Source organism: Diceros bicornis, chromosome 19 (assembly GCF_020826845.1).
Source record: "Diceros bicornis minor isolate mBicDic1 chromosome 19, mDicBic1.mat.cur, whole genome shotgun sequence".
Lineage (NCBI taxonomy): Eukaryota > Metazoa > Chordata > Mammalia > Perissodactyla > Rhinocerotidae > Diceros > Diceros bicornis.
This window is the reverse complement of record NC_080758.1, coordinates 31,193,913-31,220,683: the sequence shown is the minus strand read 5'-3', so window position 1 is coordinate 31,220,683 and position 26,771 is coordinate 31,193,913. Positions and strand designations below refer to the sequence as shown.

Sequence of the window (26,771 nt, the reverse complement as noted above, 5' to 3'; positions counted from 1 at the left end):
GTGGGAATTTAGTATTTGATAAAGGTAGAATTTCTTATCTGGATGAAAGATAACAAATGATACTGGGGCAGTTAACTAACCTTTTGGAAAAAATAAAGTTAGGTATTTATCTTTCACCTTTTACAAAACTACATTTCAGATAAATTAATGACCTAAACCATATAAACACAGAAAACCATAACAGCATTAGAAGAAATATTGGAGAATATGCTCATCATCTTAAGGAAGAGGAGGCCTTCTGAAGCAAAAGCTAGAGCTTTGAAGGAAAAGATGAACACATTTCCATATCACATGAGACGTAAGCAGAAATGGTACGTGCAACTTCCAGGACGTCATTACAGGGCTGGGGGCCTCTGCTCTTCTTCCCTGTCCTCCTTCTTGATAGCTGGAATGCATACATGATGGCTGGAGCTGGAATAACTGTCTTGGATCTTGAATGACCTTGGGAATGGAGGCCTTGCGAGGCAGACCAACAGGATAACCAGGTCTGAGCCTCTGCCACCGTGGAGGGCCGATCCAGCCCTGAACAAACTCTCACTGAACTTTTATGTGAGCAAGAAAGAAACCCCTCTCTCATTTAGGCCGAGGGTATGTTGTGTGTTGTCACTGCAGCTGAATCTAATCCTATTGATACACCTGCCCAGCCCCAGGTGAAGGATCATGATTGGTGTAAGCCACTGGTTCTTGACTCTGCTCGACTTTAAGAGTCATCCAGGGAGCTTTACCAAAACACCAGTATCTGGACCCCACCCCAGCCAAATACATCAAAACCTCTGGTAGTAGAGCCCAAACAGGTAATTTTTAAAAGCTCCCCAGGTGATTTTAATGTGCAGCCAGAGTGTGAAGAATTAGTCTAATCCAGTCAGGACAAACCTCTTCCCTTCCTTCCAGTCTCCCTTGCAGTATGAGTGGTCAGGGACCTAGTTCTGGCCTGTGATTCCTAAATGGAAATCTGCTGAGAGTGTTTCTGGGGAAGATTTTACATTTCTGATAAGGACTGGATATGGCTGGGACTGTTCTTTCTCCCCCTCTCAAGCTCTGAATGCAGAAGTGATGTCTAGAACTGCAGCAGTAACATTGTGAGTATGAGGCACCAAGGATGAAGCTATCAGACAACACAATGGCAGAGTGGAAAGTTAACAGAGCCTGGATCCCAGGGGGTCCAAGCAACTCAACCAATCTGAGTAACTCCTTACCTTCAGAAGTGAGGAGGAAAAAACAACCCTTACTGGCTTAATGGTTTTCTGTTTGTTGCAGCAGAACACATTCGTAACTGAAACATATACATGGGTACAGGTGCTTTGGGGGCACTTTGTGACATTTATCCTGTGTACAAAGAAAATCGTACAGGGATAGACACAGAAATATTGCTGGCAATGGCCCTAACTAGAGACCACCCAAGTGTCCATCAACTTAAGAAAGGCTCAATAAATTTAGTAAATTCATATTATAAAATACTGTGCAGCAAAATAAAGCAATGAGTCTGCTCATTCTCTAAGACATGGTATCTTAGATCTCTAAGACATAGTATTGAGTGAAAAAAATAAATTATAGGATAGTAAGTATATAGAGTATGAAACCATTTATTCTGAAGCACACACTCATACACTAAATACAATACTATACATTCTCTGTGTGTGTAGGAGGGTGTACATGCAGAGGAAGAAGGTTTTGAAGGAGATGAATAACTGCCTCTGGGGACAGGGCAGAAGGATTGGGGGTTATGATTGAAGTGGTAATAAACTTTGGCCCTATTTATAATATTTTTTTAAAAAAGGAATGTAATCATTTACTTACTGTCTAATTAAAAATACCCAAGCAGGGGCCAGCCCAGTGGCATAGAGGTTAAGATCTCATGCTCTGATTCAGCGGCCCAGGTTCAGATCCTGGGTGCTGATCTACGTGCCGCTCATCAAGCCATGCTGTGGTGGCGTCCCATTTACAAAGTAGAGGAAGATGGGCACAGACGTTGCCTCAGGGCTAATCTTCCTCAGCAAAAAAAAAAAAAGAGGAAGACTGGCAACAGATGTTAGCTCAGGGCCAATCTTCCTCACACACACACACACACACACACACACACAAAACCCAAGCAAAGCTTTATATTAAAACTAATATAAATACAATTATATAAATATATAATTATAAAAAATGTAATATAAATATAATTAAAATTTATACTAAAAAAGAAGTTCTACTTTTGGGGGGCTCTTCCCATTCACTGAGATCACCTTTCTCCTTCTCTGACATCTCTGACCTCCTGGTCTCTCTTGCTCATCAAGAGAAGACTCTGGCGGGGCCGGCCCTGTGGCTTAGTGGTTAAGTGCGTGTGCTCCGCTACTGGCGGCCCGGGTTCGGATCCCCGGCGCGCACCCATGCACTGCTTGTCTGGCCATGCTGAGGTGGTGTCCCACATACAGCAACTAGAAGGATGTGCAACTATGACATACAGCTATCTACTGGGGCTTTGAGGAGAAAAAGACAAAAAAAAAAAAAAAGGAGGAGGATTGGCATGGATGTTAGCTCAGGGCTGATCTTCCTCACAAAAAAAAAAAAGAGAGAAGACTCTGGTGCTCGGATTGTAGTCTTTCCCCTGCCTCAGCTAATGACACTATCCTGGGTGACTCCCATGGTGACATAGATGACCCACCCAATATTGTGGATCTGAGTCCTCCTCTGCAGGGCTCTCCTTGAGCTCTCTTTGGCATCCACTCCCACAGTCCTATCTGAGACTTCTTTATCACTGGCATTCTCTCCACTTCCAACACTGCGGGTGGAGACACCCTCCTCTCCTTCCATCTTACTTGCTCAATGACTCCCATGAGCACTACTCTTTGAATACTTTGGGGTCTTTGATCCTTTTCTCACCTGCTCATCCATTAGGTCTCTTTTGACTCTCTTCATCTCCCTCTTGATCCCACTTTGCCAACACCCTCAACTCCCTTGTACCTCTCTCTGGCAAAATACTACTTTTGGATGAAACTAAGTGTTGGTTCTCTCCATGAAATCACACACAATTGTACCATGATAAGTTCATGGTCACCATCCCCAAGGGGTCCTTAGTATTGCTCATAAATCCCTCTCCATTTCTCTCAGCCCTAGAACTTGCACCATTCTTACTCACTACTCCTGACTGTACCTCATCTCCTTAAACACGTCTGCTCTCCTCACTGTGTCCCAGCGCACCACGTTCATTCTCACCTCCGCAGGGTAGGAGCTGCCTTGCCCAGATCCTCTTTCCCAGCTGGTGCATCCAGTGCCCCAACTGCTTCAGGTGTTGGTCATTAACTGCTCACAGCTACTCCCTTCTCTGGAGGCTTGTCCATGGCCAGATGGAGCCTCCAAGAGCCAGAGATGCCTGGGAGATCAGGCCATGCAGGTCTGAAGCAGGGTTATTAAGCTTTGCCTCAAATTGGTACAACCCTGAGACATCATTTGTGCTCCAGAGTTCCCCAGATCAAGCTGAGGTAGACTCCAGCTGAGGCCACATCTCGCTGAGCTCCTTTCCCTGCCCTCTTCTTAGGAAAGGCTTTTAAATGCATAAAATAAAACAAACAGGATTACAGATGAAACTGATTATACTGATATATAATAATAACAAAGCAACCTTGTAATATAGTACTATGTGTGCTGCTTTATTAATGTATCAAATAACAAAATCTAGCATTGGGTCAAATAATGTCAAAGTAGGAATGAGAGTGATATTTGAAATGATATTCCAAGATATCTGCCACAAAGGAAATGTGATATGAAATATAATTTTTTTAGTGACAAAGTCAAGGGTACACAGGTAGCACTGTAATTTCATTCTATATTCACAAGGTAAGAAAATGCTAAATCTCAGTTAGAGGTTAGTGAGAATAAAGATGTGACTTTTGGATTTTCTCCATTCAAGTTCATGGCACTGATTTAAACTCATGGACACCTGGAGGCTCTGTGGACCCCTGAACTGGAGGATTTGTAGGCCTAGGAAACTGACATTCAATTCACCCAGCCTCACACCAAACACTCATGTATGCTCCATAACAGTTAAAAGGAACAAAATGATTTAACTTCCCTCTCCTGCCCAAGAGACTGGTTAAGAAACTTTTCAAGGGTCCTGACTGAACGTCCTCATTCTCAGGCAGTATGAGAGGTGCGTTCATGGGGACTTCAAGGCCAGAAGAGCTTGCCGAGCTCACAGGGAGAACACAATGGCCTTTAGACAATAATGGTCTCATCTCGTCTTCTCCTGGGTCAATTGGTACCCTTCATCTGTCTTTTTTACCATGCTGACAGCCACATAGCATTATATCAGTTTGCAGATATTGTCTGAGTGTCAGGCTGGGCTCATGTCTGTGCAGAATTTAGAGATGGAAATAATGTTGTAGTGACCCTTAGGAAAATTGATAATTTCTGAGATGAAAATTAGATTATTATAAGAGATTGGATCAAGATGGCACATCACTCTTCTTTCTCACTCTAAATTTCCTAAAGTAACATGAAATACGGTTTTTAAAAAGAGTAAATCTCCCACTTTTTCTTCATCAGAAAGAGCCATATTTGGAAGAGAAAAATGGTAGTGGATGGCAATGGCAGTGTGCAAGTTGCGACTAGGGTCTCTACGGGAACAAGATGGTGATGCTCTCTGGTTTTGATATTTCATGGGATATATAAGTGGAGATTGAGGAGTATCTTATATAAATATTATATATTAATGTGTTATATTAACTATAATACTTATAGTAGCCTTATATTTGCACAGCACTTTTCATTTGTTCAAGACTCTTACATATTTGTTATTTAATCTTTAAATCTATAAATCTTTTCATCCTACTACTGTAGAGAATCCCCTGCCTAAAGGAATGGAGGGAAGGAGGCACAAAGCCTGTGCTTGGTCCCCAAGATTAGAACCACTGCATTCCCTCCCTTGGGCTGGGAGACTGCCCTGCACCTTTTGGGATGGATGAGGTACACGAATCACAGAGAACCTAGCTGGTTGTTCTTAAATTTCAGTGTGTATCATCTAGGGGAGCCCACTAAAAATGTACTTTCTGGGGCCCCAATCCTGAGATTCACATTCAGCAAGTCTGGGGTAGGACCCGTAAGTCTGCATTTTTAACAAGTGCCCCTGGTCCACTGGGACATGTGACCCAAACCACACTTCCAGAATACTGGCTTAGGCAAATCCTCCTGTGCCATTTTGTTTTTAGGCTATCACTTGTAAACAGCATGTGATTGGAATTTAAAAAATCAGTCTAAAATTCCCCTTTAGTTACACTTACATGCTCAAAGTAATTTCTGTCTCCACTTTTGGTCCTGCTCAGGGGAGTTCAGGCCTGGGACACACCATTAGGGAAACAAATGTCAGACCAAAGAACAAGACCACATAGGAAAAAACAATGAGGAAACTTGGTTAATTCAGAGTAAGGGGGCAGGCTAGGAGACTGAAGGGGAAACCAGGCATACAGCTGCTCCCATGGGCTGTGTTGTGTTCATTAACCCCTTTCGTGCCTGACATATGAATGGTCAGTGAGAATCTGTTAAAATAATAAGAAACACGTAGACACAAAAACATAGAGACAGATTCCCCAGTATTGTTTCTCAACTTGTTATCAGATCCTCATTTGATAAACATACAATCTCATATTCTTCTTTACCGTTATTTTGAAGTTTCAACATAAATATGGTGACTGAAAATAAAACAACGGACAAACTGGTTGTGTCTCCCGTGAGCCTCCAGGGGAAGAGGTGAGTAAGGCAGGATGAACGACAAGGATGAAAAGCACCGGACATGAAACGTTGGTTGGAGGAAGAAAGAGAACCCCCGGCAGCCCATGACGGACCGGAAGTCAGCGTGCCGGGCCGCGCCGGCTTCCGGCGTCACTTCCCTCGCGACCTCCTGCGGGGAACATGGCGGCTCTCAGTGGTGTCCGCTGGCTGACCCGAGTGAGGCCCGGGGGCAGGCCGGGCCGGGGGCGGGCGGGGGAGCAGCGGGTTTGTACCCGGCTCACTGCCGTATTCGGGGTCCGGGGGTCCCAGACCCGACCTCACAGGTCGGGTGTCTCTGTGTGTCTCTGTGGCAGGCGCTGGTTGCCGCCCCGAACCCCGGGGCATGGAGGAGCCTCAGTGCCTCGGCCGTGGCGCACGCCGCCTCGCGGAGCCAGGTGAACTCAAGTCAGGTTCCGGTCTCGCCCATGTCCCTGTCCCCTCCTCCCCGGGCTTCCCCCTTCCTTCTTTCCCCCCAGGACCCCTGTTCCCGCCCCAGCTCTAGCTCTGATGGCCCCGCTTGCAGGCCGAGGATGTAAGGGTGGAGGGCGCCTTTCCCGTGACTATGCTGCCAGGAGACGGCGTGGGGCCTGAGCTGATGCACGCTGTCAAGGAGGTGTTCAAGGTGAGTGGCCTGGGGGAATCAGCCAGCAAGGGACGATGGAGTGGGTTGGAAAAGACTTACTCGATTCTGACCTTGCGATTTTGGGGACCTGTTCCTGAAGGCTGCCTCTGTCCCAGTGGAGTTCCAGGAGCATCACCTAAGCGAGGTGCAGAATATGGCGTCTGAGGAGAAGCTGGAGCAGGTGCTGAGTTCCATGAAAGAGAACAAGGTGGCCATCATTGGTACGTGTACTCCCTTGCTGTCCCGCCCATGTGTTATTTAAAATCAAGTGAACAAATAAATGGTCATTAAGCTTCTCTCCGCACATACTAATACATTAACTCTCCTGAGCTCCCACCACTGATTGGTGGCCATTTGTTCCTTCCTGTTGGGAACCCAAGAGTTGCGAGGTCATGTGAGCCGTCTATGCAGGAAGGCTCCAAGAGTTGGGGGTCTGTCATGGGACTACATTATGGGTCATCAAGTCTTGTTAATTGTGTTTCTAGAATACCACTTCTAGCTGCCTCTTTTTTTCTGTCTTCCTTTCAGCTTCCCTTCATTAGATTTTTTGGTTTCCAATTCTGCCCCTACAGTCCATCTTCTACATCTCTTCGCTTGGAAAGACCAGCATGACTTTGCCAGGCCCAGCCTTAGCATAGGAAAGTAGGTTCTTTATAAGCTGACACTCAGCTTTTCTGTCTTTGTTTCCACAACACTTGTTCTGTGCTTTGGTCACACTAGACTGTGTTAGTTTACAGATACACGTACTATCTTAACTTTTGCTGTTCTTTCTGTCTGGAATGTTCTTCATTTGATGCTACCTGTCAGAATCCTTTTTACTCACTATTAGTTTCCTAGAGCTGCTGTAACAAATTACCGTAAACCTGGTGGCTTAAAATAACAGAAATTTATTCTCTCTCAGTTCTGGAGGCCAGACTTCTGAAATTAATGTGTTAGCAGGGCTGTCTCTGAAGGCTTAGGGGAGAATCCTTCCTTGCGTCTTCCAGCTACTGGTGGCTTCTGGTGGCTCCTGGTGTTCCTTGGTATTTTTGGCTTGTAGATGCATCACTCCAGTCTCTGCCTCTGTCTTCATATGGCTTTCTCTCCTCTGTTCTGTGTATCTGTTTCGCCCTTTCTTTCAGTGACAAATAAGGACTTGTCATTGGATTTAGGGCCCATCCTAATCCAGGATGATTTCTTCTCAAGATCCTTAATTATATTTGCAAACACTATTTTCTCAAATAAGGTCACATTTACAGGGTCTGGGGTTAGGGTTTGGACATATCATTTTGGGAGTCACTATTCAACCTACTAAGCTCATTTAACCTAAGGTCTGGCTGAAGTGCCAGCTGTTCTGTGACACTTCTTGATATTACCAAAGGGAATGTCTTCTCTATGTTCCTTTGCACATCGTTAATACCTCTCCCATGGTGTTTATCATGTCTTTCATATTATCTGTCTTCCCCAATGCATTGTTTGCCCTTTGAGGACAGGAGTTGTGTGTTGTATTTTTTGGTTGATAGCCCTAGTGCCTGACACATGGTTGATATTCAATAAGTCTTGGTTGAAAAAATGTCAAATAGGAAGACACAGAAACATCAAGAAAGGTCACAGATCTCCTAGCATTGTTTCTCAACCTATTAAACCCAGGCTCTTTGATAACAGGAAAAAAATCATCTGTTCCCTTTTTAAGACATTTTGAAGTTTCAACATAAATTAAACATGGTGACTAAAATGAAAACAGTGGACAGATGTTTCTGGTTTTAACTACATTTTTCTTCTTTGCCCCTTGTTTCCACAGGCATTTAAGGGTCACTGATTTGGGAGTGGGAGTTGGTAGTCTGGGTTGCATTATGTCACTGAGAGGATTGGATCCCAGTATGAGTTCCCTTAGGCTTGGCCTGTGCCTGATACCCCCTCCCCCTTTGTTTATGCAGGAAAGATCCACACCCCGATGGAGTATAAGGGGGAACTAGCCTCCTATGATATGCGGCTGAGGTAGGTGGTGAGGGGCCGTGGGTCAGAGGGGTACTGGGGCACCAGGCATAGTGCTGATGGCTTTGCCCCACCCCCAGGCGTAAGTTGGACTTGTTTGCCAATGTAGTCCACGTGAAGTCACTTCCTGGGTACAAGACTCGACACAACAACCTAGATCTGGTGATCATTCGAGAGCAGACAGAAGGGGAGTACAGCTCTCTGGAACATGAGGTTAGGACCTAGAAATTGGGGAGGGCAGGGGTGAAGGTGGGAGAGAGGCATAGCTCCTCCTTCCCTTGTTTCCAGTGTCACCCAGATGCTTCTCTCTTCTTACCCAGAGTGCAAGGGGCGTGATTGAGTGCTTGAAGATTGTCACTCGAACCAAATCTCAGCGGATTGCAAAGTTCGCCTTCGACTATGCCACTAAGAAGGGGCGGAGCAAGGTCACGGCTGTCCACAAGGCCAACATCATGTGAGGGACATGGCTTTGCCTGGGGTAGGATCCTGGGAAAGTAGCCCCCTGCACTCTTGGCTGAATTTGTTTCCTTTGGCCCATGGACAGGAAACTTGGGGATGGTTTGTTCCTGCAGTGCTGTGAGGAAGTTGCTGAACTGTACCCCAAAATCAAGTTTGAGACAATGATCATAGACAACTGTTGCATGCAGGTGAGGCCTTCCCTATGTCTCCACTCTCACTGTGCTGAGGGAGGGCAGGAGTGGGATTTAGTTCTCTTCCCCATGCCCACATTTTGCCGCCTAGCTGGTGCAGAACCCTTACCAGTTTGATGTGCTGGTGATGCCCAATCTCTATGGGAACATTATCGACAATTTGGCTGCTGGCTTGGTTGGGGGAGCTGGTGTTGTCCCTGGTGAGAGCTACAGTGCAGAGTATGCAGTCTTTGAGACGGTGAGTGAGGTCCTCTCCTCCCTCAGCCCTCTCTGCATGCCCTTCTGACCTCAGGTCTTCCCTGATAGTTCCCCCCACTACATCCCTCTCCTCAGTGACCCTGGCCTGCTCCCGCTCCCCATCCCTCCATGGCTTTTCTTAGTGTCCCTGGCCTGACCTCTCCTCTAATGCCCTTCCCTGACCTCAGCCTCTGCATAACGTCTGCTCCCAGTGACTGGTCTGCCCCTCTCTCCACAGGGCGCCCGGCACCCATTTGCCCAGGCAGTGGGCAGGAACATAGCCAACCCCACAGCCATGCTGCTGTCGGCTTCCAACATGCTTCGGCATCTTAAGTAGGTCGTGGCGGGCTTGGGGAGGAGGACGGGTGTTGTAACGGGGAGCACAGGTGGGGAAGTCGGGGACGATGTGAGGGAATCTCAGTTTCCTCCTGTCCACACTGACAGTCTCGAGTATCACTCCAACCTGATTGCCGATGCTGTGAAGAAGGTGATCAAAGTTGGCAAGGTGAGTTTGGAAAGGCTGTGGGGTTCAGGGCCTTGTCGCTATTCTCTGGGGAACCTGAATTGGGGCCTCCTTTCCCTCCAGGTCCCCAGAACATCTGCTATCTGGTCTTCCCCCGTCCCTCTCAGGGCTGTTCTTCACCCTTCTCTTGGCTGTTGCATCCTCTTGATCTCCTTTGTCTCTTAGTTCCCATCTGCTCTTCCCTCTTTCCTGCTCCATCCCTTGGCTCTTTTATGGGCCATCTTCATGCAGAACTTGCAGCTGTCTGTCTGGGGGAGAGGATGGAGGATGGAGGAGCAGAGGGCGGTAGCAAGCAGGATGAGGCACTGGTAGTACCTTCTCCACACCTGAAAGCCCATCCTCATCTGCATTCCCCTGCCCTCATCTTTCCTCCCACCTGGTCTCTGTCTCATTTCCTTTAAGGCATCCTCATCCTGTCTCTGATCTGCATTTCCCATCTCACTTCATGCTCAGCCTCCCATCCTGCCCAGGCTGCAGCACACCTCTAATAGTGGCTCTGGCTCTCAGAAGACAGGAGTGGATGGGCCCAGGCTCTTCCAAACCTGGCCGCCTCCTTGCATCTCTGCTGCGTTGCCTCTTCTTTCTGGCCTTGCCTCTCTGCTGTGTCACCCCTTCTTGGATCCCACTGCCATCACGTTGCCCTACCCCCCTTCATGGGCTCTCTTCTCTTCTCCCCCACGGCTCTTGCCGGTGGTGGCTGTAGGTGCGGACTCGAGACATGGGCGGCTACAGCACCACAACCGACTTCATCAAGTCTGTCATCGGCCACCTGCACCCTTATGGGGGCTAGAGCCCTTTAGTCCCTCCAACCTCACAAGGACCATACTACCTACATCTCCCTTCAGTACAGTGGACCAGAGAAGAGCCCTTAACCTGACCATAATCACCTTCTGGGCAGAGCCTAGGTTGTCCTGGGGCTGGCTTCCTTAGGCAACTGTTTATTAGGTGGTGGTTGGGGGGTGGTTAGGGATGGGGCCCAGGCCACAGGGATGATGACAATTCTCCCCCACAGGTTCGAACTTCTGACATGGGTGGCTATGCTACCTGCCAAGACTTCACTGAGGCTGTCATTGATGCCCTGTCCCGCCCATAGGTCCCACCTACACCTTTGTAAGGTGTCAAATAAAACATGTTATGTTGACTCTTATGAATTTGTTTTTATTGGGGTATAGGGGATGGTTGGGTTGTTGGGAAATGTCACTGTGGGTTATGCCACCCCAGGGGATGTCCATTCTAATCTTCCTGGGATAGCTTTTGGAGCTTTTTCTTTTTTTTAGAGCTGCTGCTTTTGCTGCCAGCAGCCTCCTCAGGTCCACTGCTGAGTGGCTCCTCCTTGGAAGAGAATTTTCTCTTTTTCTTGGGGACACTCCTATTTCCTGCCTCTTCAGGGTCGCTAACTGCTTCCTCTTTGGGGGACGATTTCTTCCTCTTGGGAAGACTTCCACTGCCAGCTGTCTCTTCAAGATCACTAGTAATGAGCTCCTCCTTGGAAAAAGATTTCTTTTTCTTGGGTTTGGAGAAAGAGACAGCTGGTTCTTCCATTCCATTCTCCTGAGGAGCCTCCTGGAACTTTTGCTTTTTCTTCTTTTTGGGTCTCCCAGTTGTCTCCTAAAGGGGCAAAGGGGCATGGAACAGTGTCATCCATCATTGTGTGAACACACACATACCTCCTTAAAATTCCGGCAATTAAGTAGGGCAGAAAGACTGGTGGAAATGCTGTTAAAATTGGCCAGTGTTTCTGGGATGGTTAACTATATGGATATAACTCTGGAAATCTACCCCAAAGACAACTCCCACTTAGAACGTGGGGAGATCATGTGGTTATCTAAGCCCACTGAATAACTTACAAAAGTTCCCCACCATACTGGTCACTAGATAACTGCCATGCCAAGTTCCAGAAGGGACCCTGAAACACTATTTGGCAAATTGAGCACTATGAGAAGATCCCAGGGAGAGTGATTCTAACCTAGGACATTGGAGACCTCCTTGCCCCAATCCCCACTATGAAATGCTACGTCTGGCCACGTCGTCTGACAAGCAGAGCAGGAATTTACACTACCCCCTGTTGAAGACTCCTGGGAGGCAGCCGAGGACAGAACACACTTGCCCAGGGAACTGGTGTGTACTACAACCAGCTCTCTGGGCTCTTGAGCAAGTTCTCTCAGCACCTATCTCCTTCCTATAGAATCAAGAGGTCGTTTTTGATGTTTCAGGTCCCTATTTCAGTCCAAAAGTCTGGACCTGACCATGACCTGTGGTAGCACATCCTCTGTTCTGTTGAAATATAACCTAGGATCTTCATGCCTAGGCCTGAGGGCTGACCTGCCTACTGACCTCACACTCCTCCGGAGTACTACTGCTGTTTTCTGAAGACGCGAGGGCAGCAATTGCAGCCAGCCGTTTCTTTTCCTTCTTCAAGCGTTTCTTCTCCTGTTTCTCCAGCTTCCTAGTAATCTCAGCAGCCGCTTCCTCTGCCTGGCCAAAGAAAAGTGCTAAAAAGGTTCTCAAGACCTCTGGCTCTCTAGGTCCCCCTTCTGGCTTTATTGGATCAGGCTCATTAAATCAGTTTTTTGCCTCCACTCTACCAGGTCAGGCTAAGATAGTTCATCACCTCCAACAGCCAGCTGTTGTTCTCCCCCACCTAGCAAAGCCCAAACTGACCTGAACCATTGCCTCCTTCATGACATCCAGATTCTTTCGTGGAATCTCTCCAGTCTCATAAAAGGACAGCCGCTCCTCGACTTGTTCTCGAAGCTTCTCCCCAAATACACTTGTGGGCACCTCTGGATGTGTGTGTATATGGGTAAACAAAGCCTGTCAGCCCCTACAAGGACAAACTACTCCCTACCCGTTCCCTCTACCCTCAGCTTCACTCAGACCCAAAGTCTCAACACTCACTAGGTGAACTGCTGTTGACGAAAAATACTGCCATCATTGTAGAAGCTGCTAAGGTAGCCAGCCTCCCCTCCCTCCCAGCCCCTTCTCCTCACAATTGCCAACGCCCCACCCATACCCGAGAAACAATCAATTCGTGAGGCAATACTGCATTTGTTTGCCAGGTATCGGGAGATGCGGCCTTTGTTCTTGGCAGCTGCTCGGCCAATGAAGGTAGAGTGGAAAATGAGTCCATATTTTGGGGTGTTACCCCTTGTCTTCAGGGCTCTGGGAGAAAAATATTCAGTGGAGACTTTAAGATCAGAAATTTCAACCTCATTAGCCACGGCAACTCCTTCCCTCCCCTCTTCCCCCAGTTTCCAGAGTAAGCCTCAGGCCAGGCCGGGTCTTCACCCCACCTCATGCCAACCCACAGCTCCCAGAGGCAAAGGGAAGGCATCCAATGTCGCTGACCTGGAAACTTGGTCCCTTTGCTGGGCCCTGGGAATCACTCAGACACCAGGACTGGCCATCACCCCCATAGCAGAGGCCTGTATAGGTCAGGGAGCCCTGGTCAGCCATCACTGTGATCCCCAAACAAGCAGTGGGCACCAGAAGTGGCACCTGAGTGTGGGCAGGTGCCCTCACTGGTACCTGAACAGGGCCTTTTCAGCCCCAAGGATCTGTACTGTGGACGCTGGATACTTGGCCAGGTTGGTGAGGCTGCCAGCATGAGCAATGAGACGTGCACCTACCTGGAGAAGGATTCAAGGAATTAGAGAAGCTAGAATTGCCAGCCCACCAACTGCATAACCCTGCTTCACCTCTTCCCATCAAGTGCAATCAGGGGAAGTTATGGTGGGTCAGGAAATACAGCAGGTTTGGATATACACGGTAATATTCCTCAATCCCCCATTTTTGCATTCCCCGTGACGCACCGCTTCCCCAATGAGGGCTGACAGGCTGGGGGCTACTTGGCTCATCTTGGATCGCAGGTAAGTGTGTAGGCTCTGGCGGTACTCTGACAAAGACACCACACGACTGGAGAAGCTCTCGATGTTTATCAAGTCAATGGCCGATATGTCCATGCCTAAGGGACACCAAGTGTGAATGCAGGAGTCAGATACTCAGAGCCCCATACCTTATTTTGGCTGCCAGACCCTATACTGACCCATGGAGGACCGTGAGGCATCCAGAATAGCCTTAGCTTTGGCCCCATCCATTGTCAGCTCCTCCAGCTTCTCCAGCTTTTCTTCATTCAACTCCCTTCGGTTTCCAATGAACTGAGCAAGGCGGCAGTACGTAGCATTGTCATTGATGATCTTCACCAGCTCAGGAAAGTGATACCCATACCACTCCCTGCAGAGAACCACAATCACTCCCTGGCTCAGCTGCCATCTCAAATAAAGCTACAGCCTTAGCCCTCTCCACATCTACTCTTTGCCTGGAGGAAATGGGGAAGAAGTCAAGATTCAAAACCTCAACTCCTTGTCCCCCCATTCACAATACAGACCAAGCAAAGGGCCTGGGCTGAGGTGTATATGGGGTGGGTTCACTCTGCCTCCTCTTTCTATACAGTCAGTGTAAGAACACAGCCTGTGGTAAGCATCAGGAGGCCCAGCCCCACCCCACATGGTTACACCCACAGGAGCCAGTCCTGATCTCAGGATTCCAAATTAGCTAAACCACAAGCCAAAGACCCCATTCTCAGGAGGTGCCCCTGCACTTTACCTGACACGCATGGAGAAGGTATTGATGTCCTTATCCAATTGGTCCAGGAGACTAATGGACTGGATAATCATATTGTCCACCCGGTTCACATTAAACTTAACTTTGGCACGAGAATAGCTGTGTCCCAGGCCCAGCTGGGCTTTACAAGCAGACACATCAGTCAGACCCTTCACCAGGTTGTGGAAGTGCAGACGAACTCCTGGAGGAGGGCAAGACTGTGAGCAAAAAAGGGCTCTCAGCTAGCTTCTGCACCCACGGGCACCAGCCAAGCAGGAGGGCTTCCCAGAAGCAACCATAAGCACCCTAAAATAAATTTCCAGAACCCCCCTCAAAGATGTGAACAATGGCATGAATGCTAACAGATGACGGTCTCACCTCGCAGGATCTCGGCTATCACGCCTCCAGTCTGGCAGTTGTATCCTAACTCTTCTTGTATAGCAGCACCAATCTTGGGGTCCCCAACCCCCAAGAGAACTTTCTTCTTTTTGGATGGTAGGTGAGTCTCCAAGAGCAGGCGGAGATCCTCATGAACAACACCTCAGGGCAAAGAACAGAGCTCCCACTACCAAGCTGAAGGATGCTTGAATCATAAAAGGGATCCTGTCCCCTCAATTGATTTAAGTGACAGACTGATCCTACAGTAGTCTCCCAGAGCATGCTGGGATGGCCTGCCTAGACCCCTCCCCTTCAGGCTTTGCTCAGAGACATGGAGACATCAGTGATTGCACTCAGGGGATTGACAGACTCAAGTCATCACTGCAAAGCCTTCATCAACTATGGGAGGAACAGGACTCAGGTTCAACAGCTCAGTGAAATACATAACTGAAAGCTTAAAACACCCTGGAGCACTATGAAAGTAATACCTGATTTGCCTTCTGGGACCAACCTCTTTTTCTTGGCTTTTATGTATCAGAATTGCCCTTTCCAATCAACTGAACAAAGTAGCAGAAAACCACAGTTGATTGGGTTTAGCATTAAACCAGCCTCACTTACCAGATTTCATTTAAGTATCATTTATCACTACAGCGCCCACAGGGAAATAAAGCCTTCACCCTGGATTGTGCGCTTTAATTATTACATTTAGCCTACCATATTCCCCAGACCTTGAGCTCTGTGAAGATTCAAATACATTCTGTACACATTAAATACCGCCCAGCACATGTCAGATTTAGAACAATCCAGCCAAGGAAAGCAAATATCATCACAAGCTCCCCTAGGAAAACAGTAGCAGGATCCCTTATCTTGACTTTATCTCCGAAACAATACTTGGTGGTGGCCTACTCACCTTCAGACACAGCGTTGGCATTTTCCAAGGCAACCTGGGATGAGGCAAAGGGACAAAAGGCCACGAGACGAACGATGTTGTGGAACTTGCCCAAGTTGAGCACGCACTCCTCCACCTGGGGGGAGAAAGGATGAATGGTCTCCTTCCCTCGCTGTTGCCTCTAGGGCGCAGTAAAGCAGCGGTTCTCAGCCTTGAACGCACATCAGAACCAACGGAACTCTTTAAAAATGAACCGATCATGGGCCCTAAGTCCCGGTTCTGCTTCATCGGTACGGAGTGGAGTTGGGGAGACTTACTTCTAAGCGCTCCTAACGAGATTCTAATCACGACTGCAGCTAACTACCCCCTGCTCTGGAGTTGTCTGGCCCAGAGCACCCACAACGCGCGGCCAGCCACGTGGGAGCGCGCGGTGCATGCTGGGGTACCCGCGGCCGGAGGGGCTGCAGCGCGGACGGCGAGGCCCCCACTTCACCCACCTGCGGCAACAGCAGGCTGATCTCCTCCACCTCCTTCAGTGCCAGCAGCGCGTAGCCGACCGCGTGCTCGAACAGCACGTGCAGCAGTACCTGGAACCGGAGCCGGGGCGCGAGCGTCAGCGCGGCCTCCCCGTTCACCTGGCCCCGCTCGCAGGGTAGGACCCGGCCCTGGCCCGCAACCAGGCCCGCACCGCGGCCTTCGCCTCCCCCAAAACGCGCAACCACTCCTCACCATGGCGCCTGCTCCTGGCCCGGCTCGCAATGCGGCGAGCGGGCTCTGGCGCGCGGAACCAGGCTCCGTAGGCCACGCCCCCGCGCCGTCGGCCAATCAGAGGCCGGGGGCGATACCTTTCCGGGCCTTCGGAGGGGGAATCCGCCGGGGTGGTATGGCCCGGAGCGGGGGTGGCGGGCGCGCGGGCTGGCCTCTTCCGGCCTCTGCTGCGGCGTGGGCGCGCTTACCGGGGACGCGCGGGACTGGTCTCTTCCTGCAGGCCGCAGAATGGTTTGGAAAGGCGCTTTTCTGAATAATAGTCCAATCCCTCATGTTTTCGTCATATAAATTACGGGCAGCAGAGCTCGGTGACACCCGGGCGGGAGGCCCCGCGCTGGCCGCGGCGACCATCCCCCGGCAGAAACTGTTGCCCACCCGGCTTTCCGCAGAGCTGTGACCTGGGGCCCCAGACCCCTCCATCCTCCCCACGCTCCCGGAACCCCTTTGTCCCCGCTTCCCAGTCGGGGACGACCCTCCCAGGAGCCCTGTGGCCGCGCGCTTTTTCTTCCTCTCTGGGACGGAAGCGGAGCCTGGGGCGCTCTGGCGCAGACCCTGAGGAATCGTGACTCTTGGTGGCTGGCTTCGTACTGTTACATTGTATTTTACTTATTTTTAAAACTGAGGGTGGCCGGAGACAAAGTAGAAAAGGAAGACGATCCCGCCTCCTCCCAGGTCGGTTTCTCGTTCCCCTGCTTCAGCAGAACCCAGCTCCTTTGCGGGGCCACGTGTTGCTCGCCTCTTAACACCCAGTTGGCTCCGAATGGATCGGAGCTGCTTCCATGTCCTAGAGGGAGGCTTTTGGGCACTCAGGCGACTATTTTGAAATTACCTTTGCAAATCCAAAACTTGGTTATCCTAAAGTAGTATACATGCTGGTAAATTAAAGTCATTTTAAGGGGGTGGTTTTAAACTTAAATTCCCATAACTGAAGTGCATTTATAAATTTAATATATTTTATTTTCTTAAGCAATTAAGTTACTTGACAAACAAAATCCAAGTACTGAGCTCACTTTTAAAACATAATATCTTAAAAAAGATGGTTGGTAAATCTTAAACGCATAATCTGAGTATTGCTTACAAATGTGGTTACATTCTGTTACATATATCCACTTATAACCTTGAGTCTGAATCAGTTACTCCACATTTTAAAATTGAATTGCAAAACTAATCTATTATATACATCAGTATGTTAAATTCTGTTTTATAAATACCAAATTAGGTGATTCCAAAATGTAATGGAAAATATTAATGCTGTGACTTTGATTTACTTCATTATTTCTATACTTAATCTTAAATATTCCTGGGATTACAGGGGCTTATCTACTAAGATAGCAGTTTTCAAAGGAGAAGTTGGAGTCTATTAATGGCTTGTAGAGTGACTTTAGACATTCTTGGCTGGCATTAAAAACATAGGATGAAAGAGAATAGGAAATAATAATATGTCACATAGAGTGAGGAGGGGTATTGATTTGTGAAACTTTTGTCTCAGCCAAACTTACATATGTATACATGTATGTATAAATATACACATGTATACATGGAGAAATATGGATACAAATATATGTAGTATATAAGTAAATTATGTAAATGCAGATTTTTGTGGATTAAATACAAAAAGCCTGAGAGTCACCACAGTGGTACTTTGAGTAGATTTGAGTCTTCTGGTTATAAAGGAGCTGTGCTGAAGCAGTTTGCTAGCTTAGAGGGGTGGCCGAAGAAAAGTGCACTTCAGTTAGTGAGATACAAACACTTATGATTAGATAGGGACATGGTGTAAACACTAAAAATATTCCTTTGGCTTCCTCACCTCCATCTCTTGACTAAACTGTCTCCCCGATACTTCATAATCCTGCCTGCCCAGAATGGGCCATCTGTAGTGCGTCGTGTTAGAGACCATATCTTCCTTCTTTTTGGCCTATTTGCTAGGTTCACTTTTCCTGCCTAGGTTCAGGTCTTGACCACCACCACCACCACCATCCTACCTAATTCAGGACTTTTGCAAAACCTTTGGTTTCCCCTTCTCCAAAACACCTTTCTCTCCACTGCCAGAATGATCTCTCTAAGGCAGAGTATCTAGTCATGTTCTATTTGTGGGTGTTCATCGTGGCATGAAGTAATGGGAAGATTAAGGGCTTGGTGTCCCAGGATCACCTGCGGTAGCTAGTCTCCAAAGATGACCACCAATGACCCCTTCCTCCTGGTATTAGGTCCTTGTATAGTCTCCTCCCACAATGAACTGGGCTGGGCCTGTGACTCTTTTTTGCCAATAGAACGCGACAGAAGTGATTCTGTGCCATTTCCAGGCCTCAGCCTTTTGCATTCTTGGGAGCCCTCGAGTTGCCTTATAAGAAGTTCAGCTACTCTGCTGGACAGACCACATAGAGAAGGAAAGGCCCTGAGACTTGATGGAGAGGTCCGGCTTTCCAGCTGTCCCTGTCAAGAAAGAAGACCTGGGTAAAGGCATTTTGTGTGTTCCAGCCCTTGCCACCATCGGACTACAGCCACATGAGTGACCCCAAATAAGACTAGCAGAAGAACCACCTAGTTGAGCCCCATCTACCCACAGCATTGTGAGAAATATAAATATTGTGGTTTTAAGTCACTAAATTTCAGGATGATTTGTTAAGCAGTGGTAAACATGAATCAGAGTCAGCAAACCTGGGTTCAGGTGACCTTAAGTTAATCACCTAATCTTCCTGAGCTTTCATTTCTTCTGCAGAATGAAGAGTGAGGATTCTTCATCTCTGCAACAAACATTTTATTGAACATCTACCAGGTGTGACACAGGTGTGGTACCTGGCATGTAGTAGGAACTCAACAAATGTTAGTGGTCTTTCATCTTGTTCTTTTGTCCCCTTTATCAATAAGTAGCACAACAACATTTCATTTTACCTATTCTCGGTTTCGTTCCAGTTCTCCTATCACCTCCCATAGAACCTACTAGAACCCCAATTTGATACACCCAGCTACCCTGATTCATTTCTATCACTTTAGCCATTAACTTACACATGTAGGCAGATCGTCTCTAAACACAGCTTAGTTTCACATGGTAAAACAGTTGTGCATTCCACTTTTCAATTTCCAGTGGCAGTAGATCGACAGTTTACTGTCACCCTGATTTAATGTTGGAACCTGGAAAATATACTCAGTGTGTAAACTTGACAGTTATTGGTATCTCAGTTGTTTCTGTTTTAAACAATGTTGCTAAGTCTTTTAGATTTCCTCTGTCTTCTTCTGCTCTTTTCAAAATGGCACCAGGGTTTATGTGAGAGCGCTCTCACAGCCTAGTTGTAGGGGGAAGGGGCGGGGGGATATCTCGGGTCTTTGTGCTCAGGTTCTAGTGCTGTGTCTGGGACCCCATTAATCTCTGCTGTAACATGGCTGCTTTGGACTGGTCCCTAGGCCTGTGCACTGTATCCTCAGACTTGCTGATCTCAGCCAGATGCTCAAAATCACTGACATCTCAGTCTCCTTACTTCAGGTGTCTACTGGTTCCATGCCATGTGGCACCCATGTGTTTCCTCATTGAGGCATACATGGTGTGCCTCAATGGTGCATACATAATCTTTGTGATCACCTGCCTGCCATATATAGGCTGGGAGGACCAGGCTCATTACCAGAGGGACTTTTGATCTCACACTTCCCTCATGAATACTATGCTGTATTGACCATTGCATTGGGTGGAGTGTGGGACCTCTACAGCAGTGGTCAGCAAACTGTGACCCATGGGCCAAATCTGGCCTGTGGCTTATTTTTGTAGGGCCCAAGAGCTAAGAATGATTTCTACATTTTTAAAGGGTTGTAGAAAAATAATATGTGACAGAGTAAATAACAGTCTAAAATATTTACTAGACCCTTTACAGAAAAAGATTGTCAGTGTCTGTTTTCGAGGCATGCAGCTTCATCTGTGCCATGGTCAGGGGAGCAGGGCAGAAATGAACAGATATGATACTTGTAGAAATAAAAAACTCATTGTTGAAATTTAGAAGAAATGCAATGACTCATTAGCAAATTAGGCAAGGCTGAAGAGAATATTAGTGAACTGGAAGATATAATGAAATAATTTATCCAGAATGCAACAAAGAGAGGTAAAAAGGTGAAAGAGCAATTAAGAGACGTAGAGTTTGGAATGAAAGGGTTTAGCCCTTGTTCTGCCCAGAAGATACGAAGGAAAAATGGAGTGTGTTAGTCAAAGTTCTTCAGAGAAACAGAAGCAATAGGATATATATAGGTATATATAAGAGGAGATTTATTGTAGGAATTGGCTCACATGGTTATGGAGGCCAAGAAGTCCCGTGATCTGCCATCTGCAAGCTGGAGAACCAGGAAAGCTGGTGATGTAATTCAATCCAAACCCAAAGACCTGAGAATGGGGGTAGGGGGCTGCTGATGTAAGTCTGGATGTGAGTCTGAAAGGCTGAGAATCAGGAGCGCCGATGTCCAAGGGGAGGAGAAGATGATGTCTCAGCTCAAGCAGGGATGGAACTAATTTGCCCTTCCTTCACCTTTTTGTGCTATTCTGGCACTCAAAGGATTGGCTGATGGCCACCCACATTTGGGAGGGCCATCTGCTTTACTCAGTTCACCAATTCAAATGCTCATCTCTTCTGGAAGCACCTTCACTGACACACCCAGATATAATGTTTTACCAGCTATCTGGCATCCTCTAGCCCAGTCGAGCTGACACATAAAATTAACCATCACCAGGAGGAACAATATTTGAAGAGAGGGTGGATGCAGTTTCCCCAGAAGTGATGAAAAGCATGGATCCAAAGGTACAGGAATGCATCTCAAGCAGGATAAGTAAAAAGAAATCCACACTTGCACCCATTATAATAAAACAACAAAACACCAAAACAAAGAGAAGATCTTGAAAGCATATTTTAAATTACTGAATCAAATTTATAATGGTCATAGAATTATTCAGGTTTTCTACTTTCTTGGACCAATTTTGTTAGTTTTCTGGCAATTTTTGCATCTATGCTCTCCCATTTTTTAGATTTGAATTGGAAAATTTTTAATCTTTTCTGCAGCATCTGTAGTTGTGATCTCTTTTTTATCCTTAATATTTATTTTTGCCTTCTTTCTTTTTTAGTTCATTAGTCTTGTCAGAAAATTTTCAATATTATTCACTTTTCAAACAATAAACTTTTGATTTTGTCGATTCTCTCTATTTTGTGTTTATTTTCTTTTTAATTAACTTTTGCTCTTTATATTTCATTTCATCTACTTGTTTGGCTTTATTTTGCTGTTCTCTGTTTCATTTCTTAATATGGATGTTTGGCTCATTCATTTAAACTTCTTCAATATGCATTTTCCTCTAAGTACTGCTTATAGTTTAGTCTACAAATTTTGATGTGCAATATTTTCATTATAATTCAATTCCAAATTTATTCTAGTTTCTAATGATTGCTTCTATGACCCACACATTTATTTATTTATTTTTGTGAGGAAGATCAGCCCTGAGCTAACATCCAATGCTAATCCTCCTCTTTTTGCTGAGGAAGATTGGCCCTGGGCTAACATCCATGACAGCATGGCTTGACAAGCCGTGCATTGGTGCGCGCCCAGGATCCGGGCCTGTGAGCCCCGGGCCACTGAAGCGGAGCGCACGCACTTAACTGCTGCGCCACCGGGCCGGCCCATCTGCACATTATTTAAATGGATGGTAAAGATTGGTGTCTTCCTTGCCTCCGATGGGTGCTTTCTTCTAAGTATTATTTCCTCCTCTTTCTCTTTGAAAAATCCTGGCCCCCCCATCACTGCCTGGTAGCATTGGATTTTGCAGTGGCAAAGACATTACTTACCTTTTGGATGAGGAGGCAAGATGTTATTGGTCAAAACAAGTTTGAGGTGCCACAAGCTGGTGAGGTTCCTAACATCTGATTTGCTACCCTGATTGTATCATTCCAGCTTCTGTCAACTTCTGCTCAGTTCTTTAAGTGCTTGTGTGGCCCTGACAGCCAGCATCATTTTATGTGCATTAGGCCCGGGGGACTCATTTTAGTCTGCAGACACCTCACAGACGTGCGGATATGGTAGGAAATAAACCAAGTCACTGCCATCATGGAGTTTACATTCTAGGGGGAGACGGAAAATCAAGCAGATATGTAATATATCAGGTGTTGATAAGTGTGAAGGAATGTTGCATTGTTTTATAGAGGCCCTCAGCGAAGAGGTGACATTGGAGCAGAGCTCATACGCATAATGCTGGGGGACCGACCATAATGCAGTAGTATGGGAGGCTGAGGGGAAGACAGTTTGGGCCAGTGTTCCTGAGGAAGCCTTCATGGCTAGAAGGGATTTGGGGTATTCATAAAAGAATGTGTAGGTCATTTAGAGATGCAGGATGGAAAGAGAGTGGAAGCAAAAGCTGGAAACAAAAGAACTTGCTAGAGGTGTAAGATTCATCCTGGTCAGTAGTTGGACGAAAGACTGAAGGATCTAGCATGTAAGATCTAGGCCATAAAGAAGCCTTGAATGAAGGCCAGGACGAGAGGCTTGGGTCTGATGATACTCTTTTTCTCCATCAAGCAGTGTTTAATCAGGTATTAATTTCGGGGTGACGTGCAAGACAGATTTCCCAAAAAGTTCCAGCTGAGGAAATGTTCTGCATGGCAGCAGGTCTGAAGGGGGGCTTCCAGTTTCCCAGGCGGGCTCCAGGCTCAAGCTTTAAAGCCGTGTGGCATTTGGGGCCTTTCCTTTCTCTGCGTAGATAAGACTGTTCACCCATTGGGAAGGATCATACTCTATAGCATCCATTCCTCTCTTATTTAGCCCAGCCTATGGCTCACTGTGTCATTTTGGTGTAAATCAACCCCGAGTTTTTACTCAGGGCAACACGAATGCGGACCATTGGAAACAGAATGTGCTATTTAAATTCCCATGACTAGGGAGAGCTTCAGGAAACGAAATTCCATGAAACAACCACAAGATGGCGGCACTTTACACTTATTTTGTGAATGAGAAAACCCTCACGTCAAATTTGAAAGGCTTCTAGCAATTCCTTGGCCCTTTTCTCAAACGTGGAAAGAAACCCTGCAAGAGTCTTTGGTAATGAGTTACACATATATGCAACATTTCCTTCCATAGACACAGAAGAATGGAAGCATCTGACAAGATCTTCTAGCCCAGAGTTCCTTGTCTTTTTGGGTGCAGCTTCTGAAGCCCAGAGTTAATGAGGATTATAGGGTAAAATTTCATTCAGCCTATGCTGTTAGTGTTCATAACCTGAGCCTGAGGCTGACTGATCTTATCCTGTGATAACACCTGTTATTTATTGAGCACTTGGCATAATGCTTTGCACTTAGTGTTAACATGCGTCACCTTGTTGAATCTTCATAACAGAATTTGAAGGTTGGGTTTATATGGCCCATTTTCCAGATATGGTTCAGTGATATAGATACCTGTATGTTCTGTATACCTCATCTGTCCCAGCCATGATCTTGGGCCTTTCTTCACATCTTCCAAACTAATACTGCATTGAAGAATAAATGATCTGGCACAATACCACAGACAGCTGTCTTTAGTAGAAATCCTTAGCACTCAAAACAAGCCCAATTTGCAAAACTGGATGGCACTCACTCCTCTGGTTATTTTGCCCTTGAAAATTGTGTTTTGCTTTTTGTTCCCTAGGAACCAAAAGGGACAAAGTCCCTACTCACCCTATCCTTAGATCGTAAAGGTATCTCTTGGAAAGAGCACATGGGATTTTAAAATATTCATCTGATAATCTTTGTCTTCTGTCTGGAGGGTTTAGTCCATTTGCATTTATTTTGATTCCCAATATATTTTATTTCTGTCATCTTATATGCTTTCTATTTGTTGTGTTGTTTCTCATTTCTTTGCCCCCACCCCCTCCATTTCTTGGAGGTATTAGTAACCTAAGATCACTTTAAAATAAAATTTGTGTTCTTTGGAACATTCAGTTGGTATGGGAATTTAGATCCTCTGGGTGAGGACTGCCTTGTGGATATAAATTTCCAAGGGAGACTTTTTCTCTTCTACTTTCTGTCAAGGTCAAGAGAGACAAATGTCTCTTTCTGCATGGCGGGTTTATTCCTTATGGTCCCTTGTAGAGCATGAGGAACTTTGGTGCCTCAGCTTTGGCGGGGATCCACAGAGCATATGTGAAGGGACTTTACTGAACTGAGGATCACCAGTGTAGGGGATGCTGTTGGTACTCTGCCCAGGTCTCCTTGCTGGCTGGTGTGTCACTCCCCAGTTTCTTTGAGTGTGCAAGTCACCGGGAGATCAGGTGTCCCCCTTGATCTGCACCAAAAGTGTGTTCCTATGTATGTGATTCTGTGTACGATGGAGCTCTTTATGGACATCAAGCATGTAGATTATTAGAAATGAAATTATCAGCCTGGAAAAATAGCCTCAGACAGATAAAATTCAGTGTCTGTTTCATTTCCCCCCACTAAGGAATGCACAGACAAACTAGGGTAATATTAGTAAGATACCAGTTATAGTTCTCTGGATAAATTGTTAGATAGACTTTCTAGTTCAAATCATTCTTAGGTGAGCTGAGGAAGGAGAAAAGAAAGAAAGAAAGAGAGGAAGGAAGGGAAGAAGGAAGAGTGGTGTTCATGCCTGATGGCCCCTGGATAGACTGGATAGTGAAGTTTTAAGATGGAATGAGCTGGAAAGTCAAACCTAAGAACGCAAAGATGATAGCAACCCTTAGACTGTTATCTAATAACATGTGGCAACTATAATGTCACACCACATCAACACCCTTCCTCTCTTACCCATGCCTTCTTCCTCTACCCATCTCCCTAGCTCCCCAGAAGTTTCCTATTGCTTATGGATGCCAGGGGCCACCATTAACTCATCCTTTGATGGACGTCTCTCAAAAAAGCTTTATAGTTTTCTTGATAGAGTTCTTGGAACTATTTGAATTAGGAAATCTCGTGTTAAAATATGTCCAAAAATTCGTTGATAACCCTCCCCTTCAAGAGATGAAGCCTAATCTCCTTCTCTTTGAGTGTGAGCTAGACTTAGTGACTCAGTTCTAATGAATAGAAAAGGGTAGAACTGATGGTATAACTTCTGAGACTAGGTTATAAAAGGCATTGTGCTTCCTCCTTGCTCTCTCTCTCGATCACTTGCTCTGGGGGAAACGAGCTGCTTTGTTATGAGGACACCCCAGCAGTCCCAGGGAGAGGTCCGTGTGGGGAGTAATCAAAGTCTCTTGTTAATAGCCAGCAAGGAACTGAAGCCTCCTACCAACAGCCATGTGTGTGAGCCATCTTTCAAACAGATCTTCCAGCTTCACTCAAGTCTTCCAAAGACGATAGCCCCACCTGAGATCTTGACTGCAATACCCAGAACCAGAACTGCCCAGTGAAGCTGCTCCCAAATTCCTGACCTACAGAAACTGTGCGAGATAATAAAAGTTTATTGTTTTAAGTTGTTAAGTTTTGGGGATAATGTGTTGTGTAGCAATAGATAACAAACATTCCCTCACGTAAAATTATGCGTCCTCAGAACAGAATAATTAGTTTGTGTTTATGGTGGGTGTTTAGGTATATTGGTAACCATCGGAAGCCTGGCAGTAATCGCTAGGAGGCTGATGACTGAGGCCACTCTTGCTCCCTTACCCAGAGGCTGGCATTATCCTCAGGCAGGATGACTTTGAAGGCCAGGCGTTGGTGTGGTGGCCATCTTTGGGCCTTCTAGTCCTGATCTGTTGTTAGATTGCCTGCATTCCCTGTCGAGGTCTTAGTTAGGTTAGCTCAAGGCCAGGGAGTGTCCTTCCAGAAGAAGACATACAACACACAAGCAGTTTTGCATTGAGGACTGGACCTCGGTTCATGGAGATGAGGCATTGGCCACATCTTTAGCCTTGCTTGGAGATGGACTGGGGCAAAATAATTTATCGTTTCTCCCTGTCATGTGTCCCCATTCCCACCCAATCCCTGGTTGTGTGTGAAGTTTTGGTGCTGGGTTGGGAAGGGGAAAGAATTGAGAGGGAAGTCGGAAATTATTTTAATTGTACAGCTTATGAAATCTCTGTAAAATCTCCATCTTTCCACCAGGACATGGCCTGACTTCCAGGGTGTGGGGGATTTGCCTGAGAACCTTGGGGACATGGTTGGGGGGTGGCTGAGGGAGAGGACTCCCTTTAGAACACTCAGAGACGTGGGGTGAGATGGTCCCTTGATCCTGAAGCAGCACGCTGTCCCGGGCCTGGGAGCACGGGGTAGAGGAAAGGAGAGAATGCCTGCCAGATACCTTCACTGTTGAGGAGTCCTGGCCTGTCCTCCCACCTGCTGAGCCATTGCCCTTGCTGGCAAGGCCTTCTCAATGGTCTGGCCTCCCTGGCTTATGCCCCCCAGGAGACTTCTGCACAGAACCACGATATGATACTAGGTG

The 26,771-nt window shown here is 46.7% G+C and overlaps 2 protein-coding genes, 1 long non-coding RNA gene and 5 other non-coding genes across 11 annotated transcripts; 2 read left to right on the top strand and 6 right to left on the bottom strand.

Moving 5' to 3' along the window:
* The first annotated feature begins 5,856 nt into the window (after positions 1–5,856).
* On the top strand, positions 5,857–10,895 carry IDH3B (isocitrate dehydrogenase (NAD(+)) 3 non-catalytic subunit beta). Of its 4 annotated transcripts, XR_009222947.1 has the most exons (13): positions 5,857–5,925; positions 6,063–6,143; positions 6,272–6,370; positions 6,471–6,591; positions 8,287–8,347; positions 8,425–8,557; positions 8,665–8,798; positions 8,889–8,991; positions 9,086–9,232; positions 9,470–9,564; positions 9,676–9,736; positions 10,458–10,659; positions 10,767–10,895. XR_009222947.1 is itself a non-coding variant. In XM_058563069.1 (12 exons), exons 1-12 carry the CDS (start codon positions 5,890–5,892, stop codon positions 10,845–10,847), a joined length of 1,152 nt encoding a protein of 383 aa, XP_058419052.1. In that variant the 5' UTR covers positions 5,857–5,889; the 3' UTR covers positions 10,848–10,895. The 4 variants fall into 4 exon arrangements, 3 of the variants coding, with proteins under 3 accessions (XP_058419052.1, XP_058419051.1, XP_058419053.1); XM_058563069.1 differs by lacking the exon at positions 10,458–10,659; XM_058563068.1 differs by having other exon boundaries at positions 10,458–10,895.
* Positions 10,852–16,395, bottom strand: NOP56 (NOP56 ribonucleoprotein). Its single transcript, XM_058563067.1, has 12 exons — positions 16,353–16,395; positions 16,121–16,210; positions 15,645–15,759; positions 14,735–14,896; positions 14,360–14,558; positions 13,800–13,987; positions 13,567–13,718; positions 13,283–13,383; positions 12,768–12,916; positions 12,416–12,537; positions 12,089–12,229; positions 10,852–11,362 (listed from the first exon to the last, which is right to left on the bottom strand). Exons 1-12 carry the CDS (start codon positions 16,353–16,355, stop codon positions 10,988–10,990), a joined length of 1,797 nt encoding a protein of 598 aa, XP_058419050.1. The 5' UTR covers positions 16,356–16,395; the 3' UTR covers positions 10,852–10,987.
* LOC131418810 (small nucleolar RNA SNORD57) lies at positions 12,300–12,370 on the bottom strand. The gene has a single exon (XR_009223049.1). It is a non-coding gene; the product is annotated as a small nucleolar RNA SNORD57 (small nucleolar RNA).
* On the bottom strand, positions 12,624–12,694 carry LOC131418811 (small nucleolar RNA SNORD56). The gene has a single exon (XR_009223050.1). It is a non-coding gene; the product is annotated as a small nucleolar RNA SNORD56 (small nucleolar RNA).
* Positions 13,135–13,220, bottom strand: LOC131418819 (small nucleolar RNA SNORD86). Its single transcript, XR_009223058.1, has one exon. It is a non-coding gene; the product is annotated as a small nucleolar RNA SNORD86 (small nucleolar RNA).
* On the bottom strand, positions 14,115–14,246 carry LOC131418813 (small nucleolar RNA SNORA51). The gene has a single exon (XR_009223052.1). It is a non-coding gene; the product is annotated as a small nucleolar RNA SNORA51 (small nucleolar RNA).
* Positions 15,054–15,121, bottom strand: LOC131418821 (small nucleolar RNA SNORD110). Its single transcript, XR_009223059.1, has one exon. It is a non-coding gene; the product is annotated as a small nucleolar RNA SNORD110 (small nucleolar RNA).
* Positions 16,396–16,592: 197 nt separating the features above from the next.
* LOC131418604 (uncharacterized) lies at positions 16,593–26,448 on the top strand. Its single transcript, XR_009222946.1, has 3 exons — positions 16,593–17,063; positions 19,111–19,214; positions 25,598–26,448. It is a non-coding gene; the product is annotated as an uncharacterized LOC131418604 (long non-coding RNA).
* Positions 26,449–26,771: the final 323 nt, after the last annotated feature.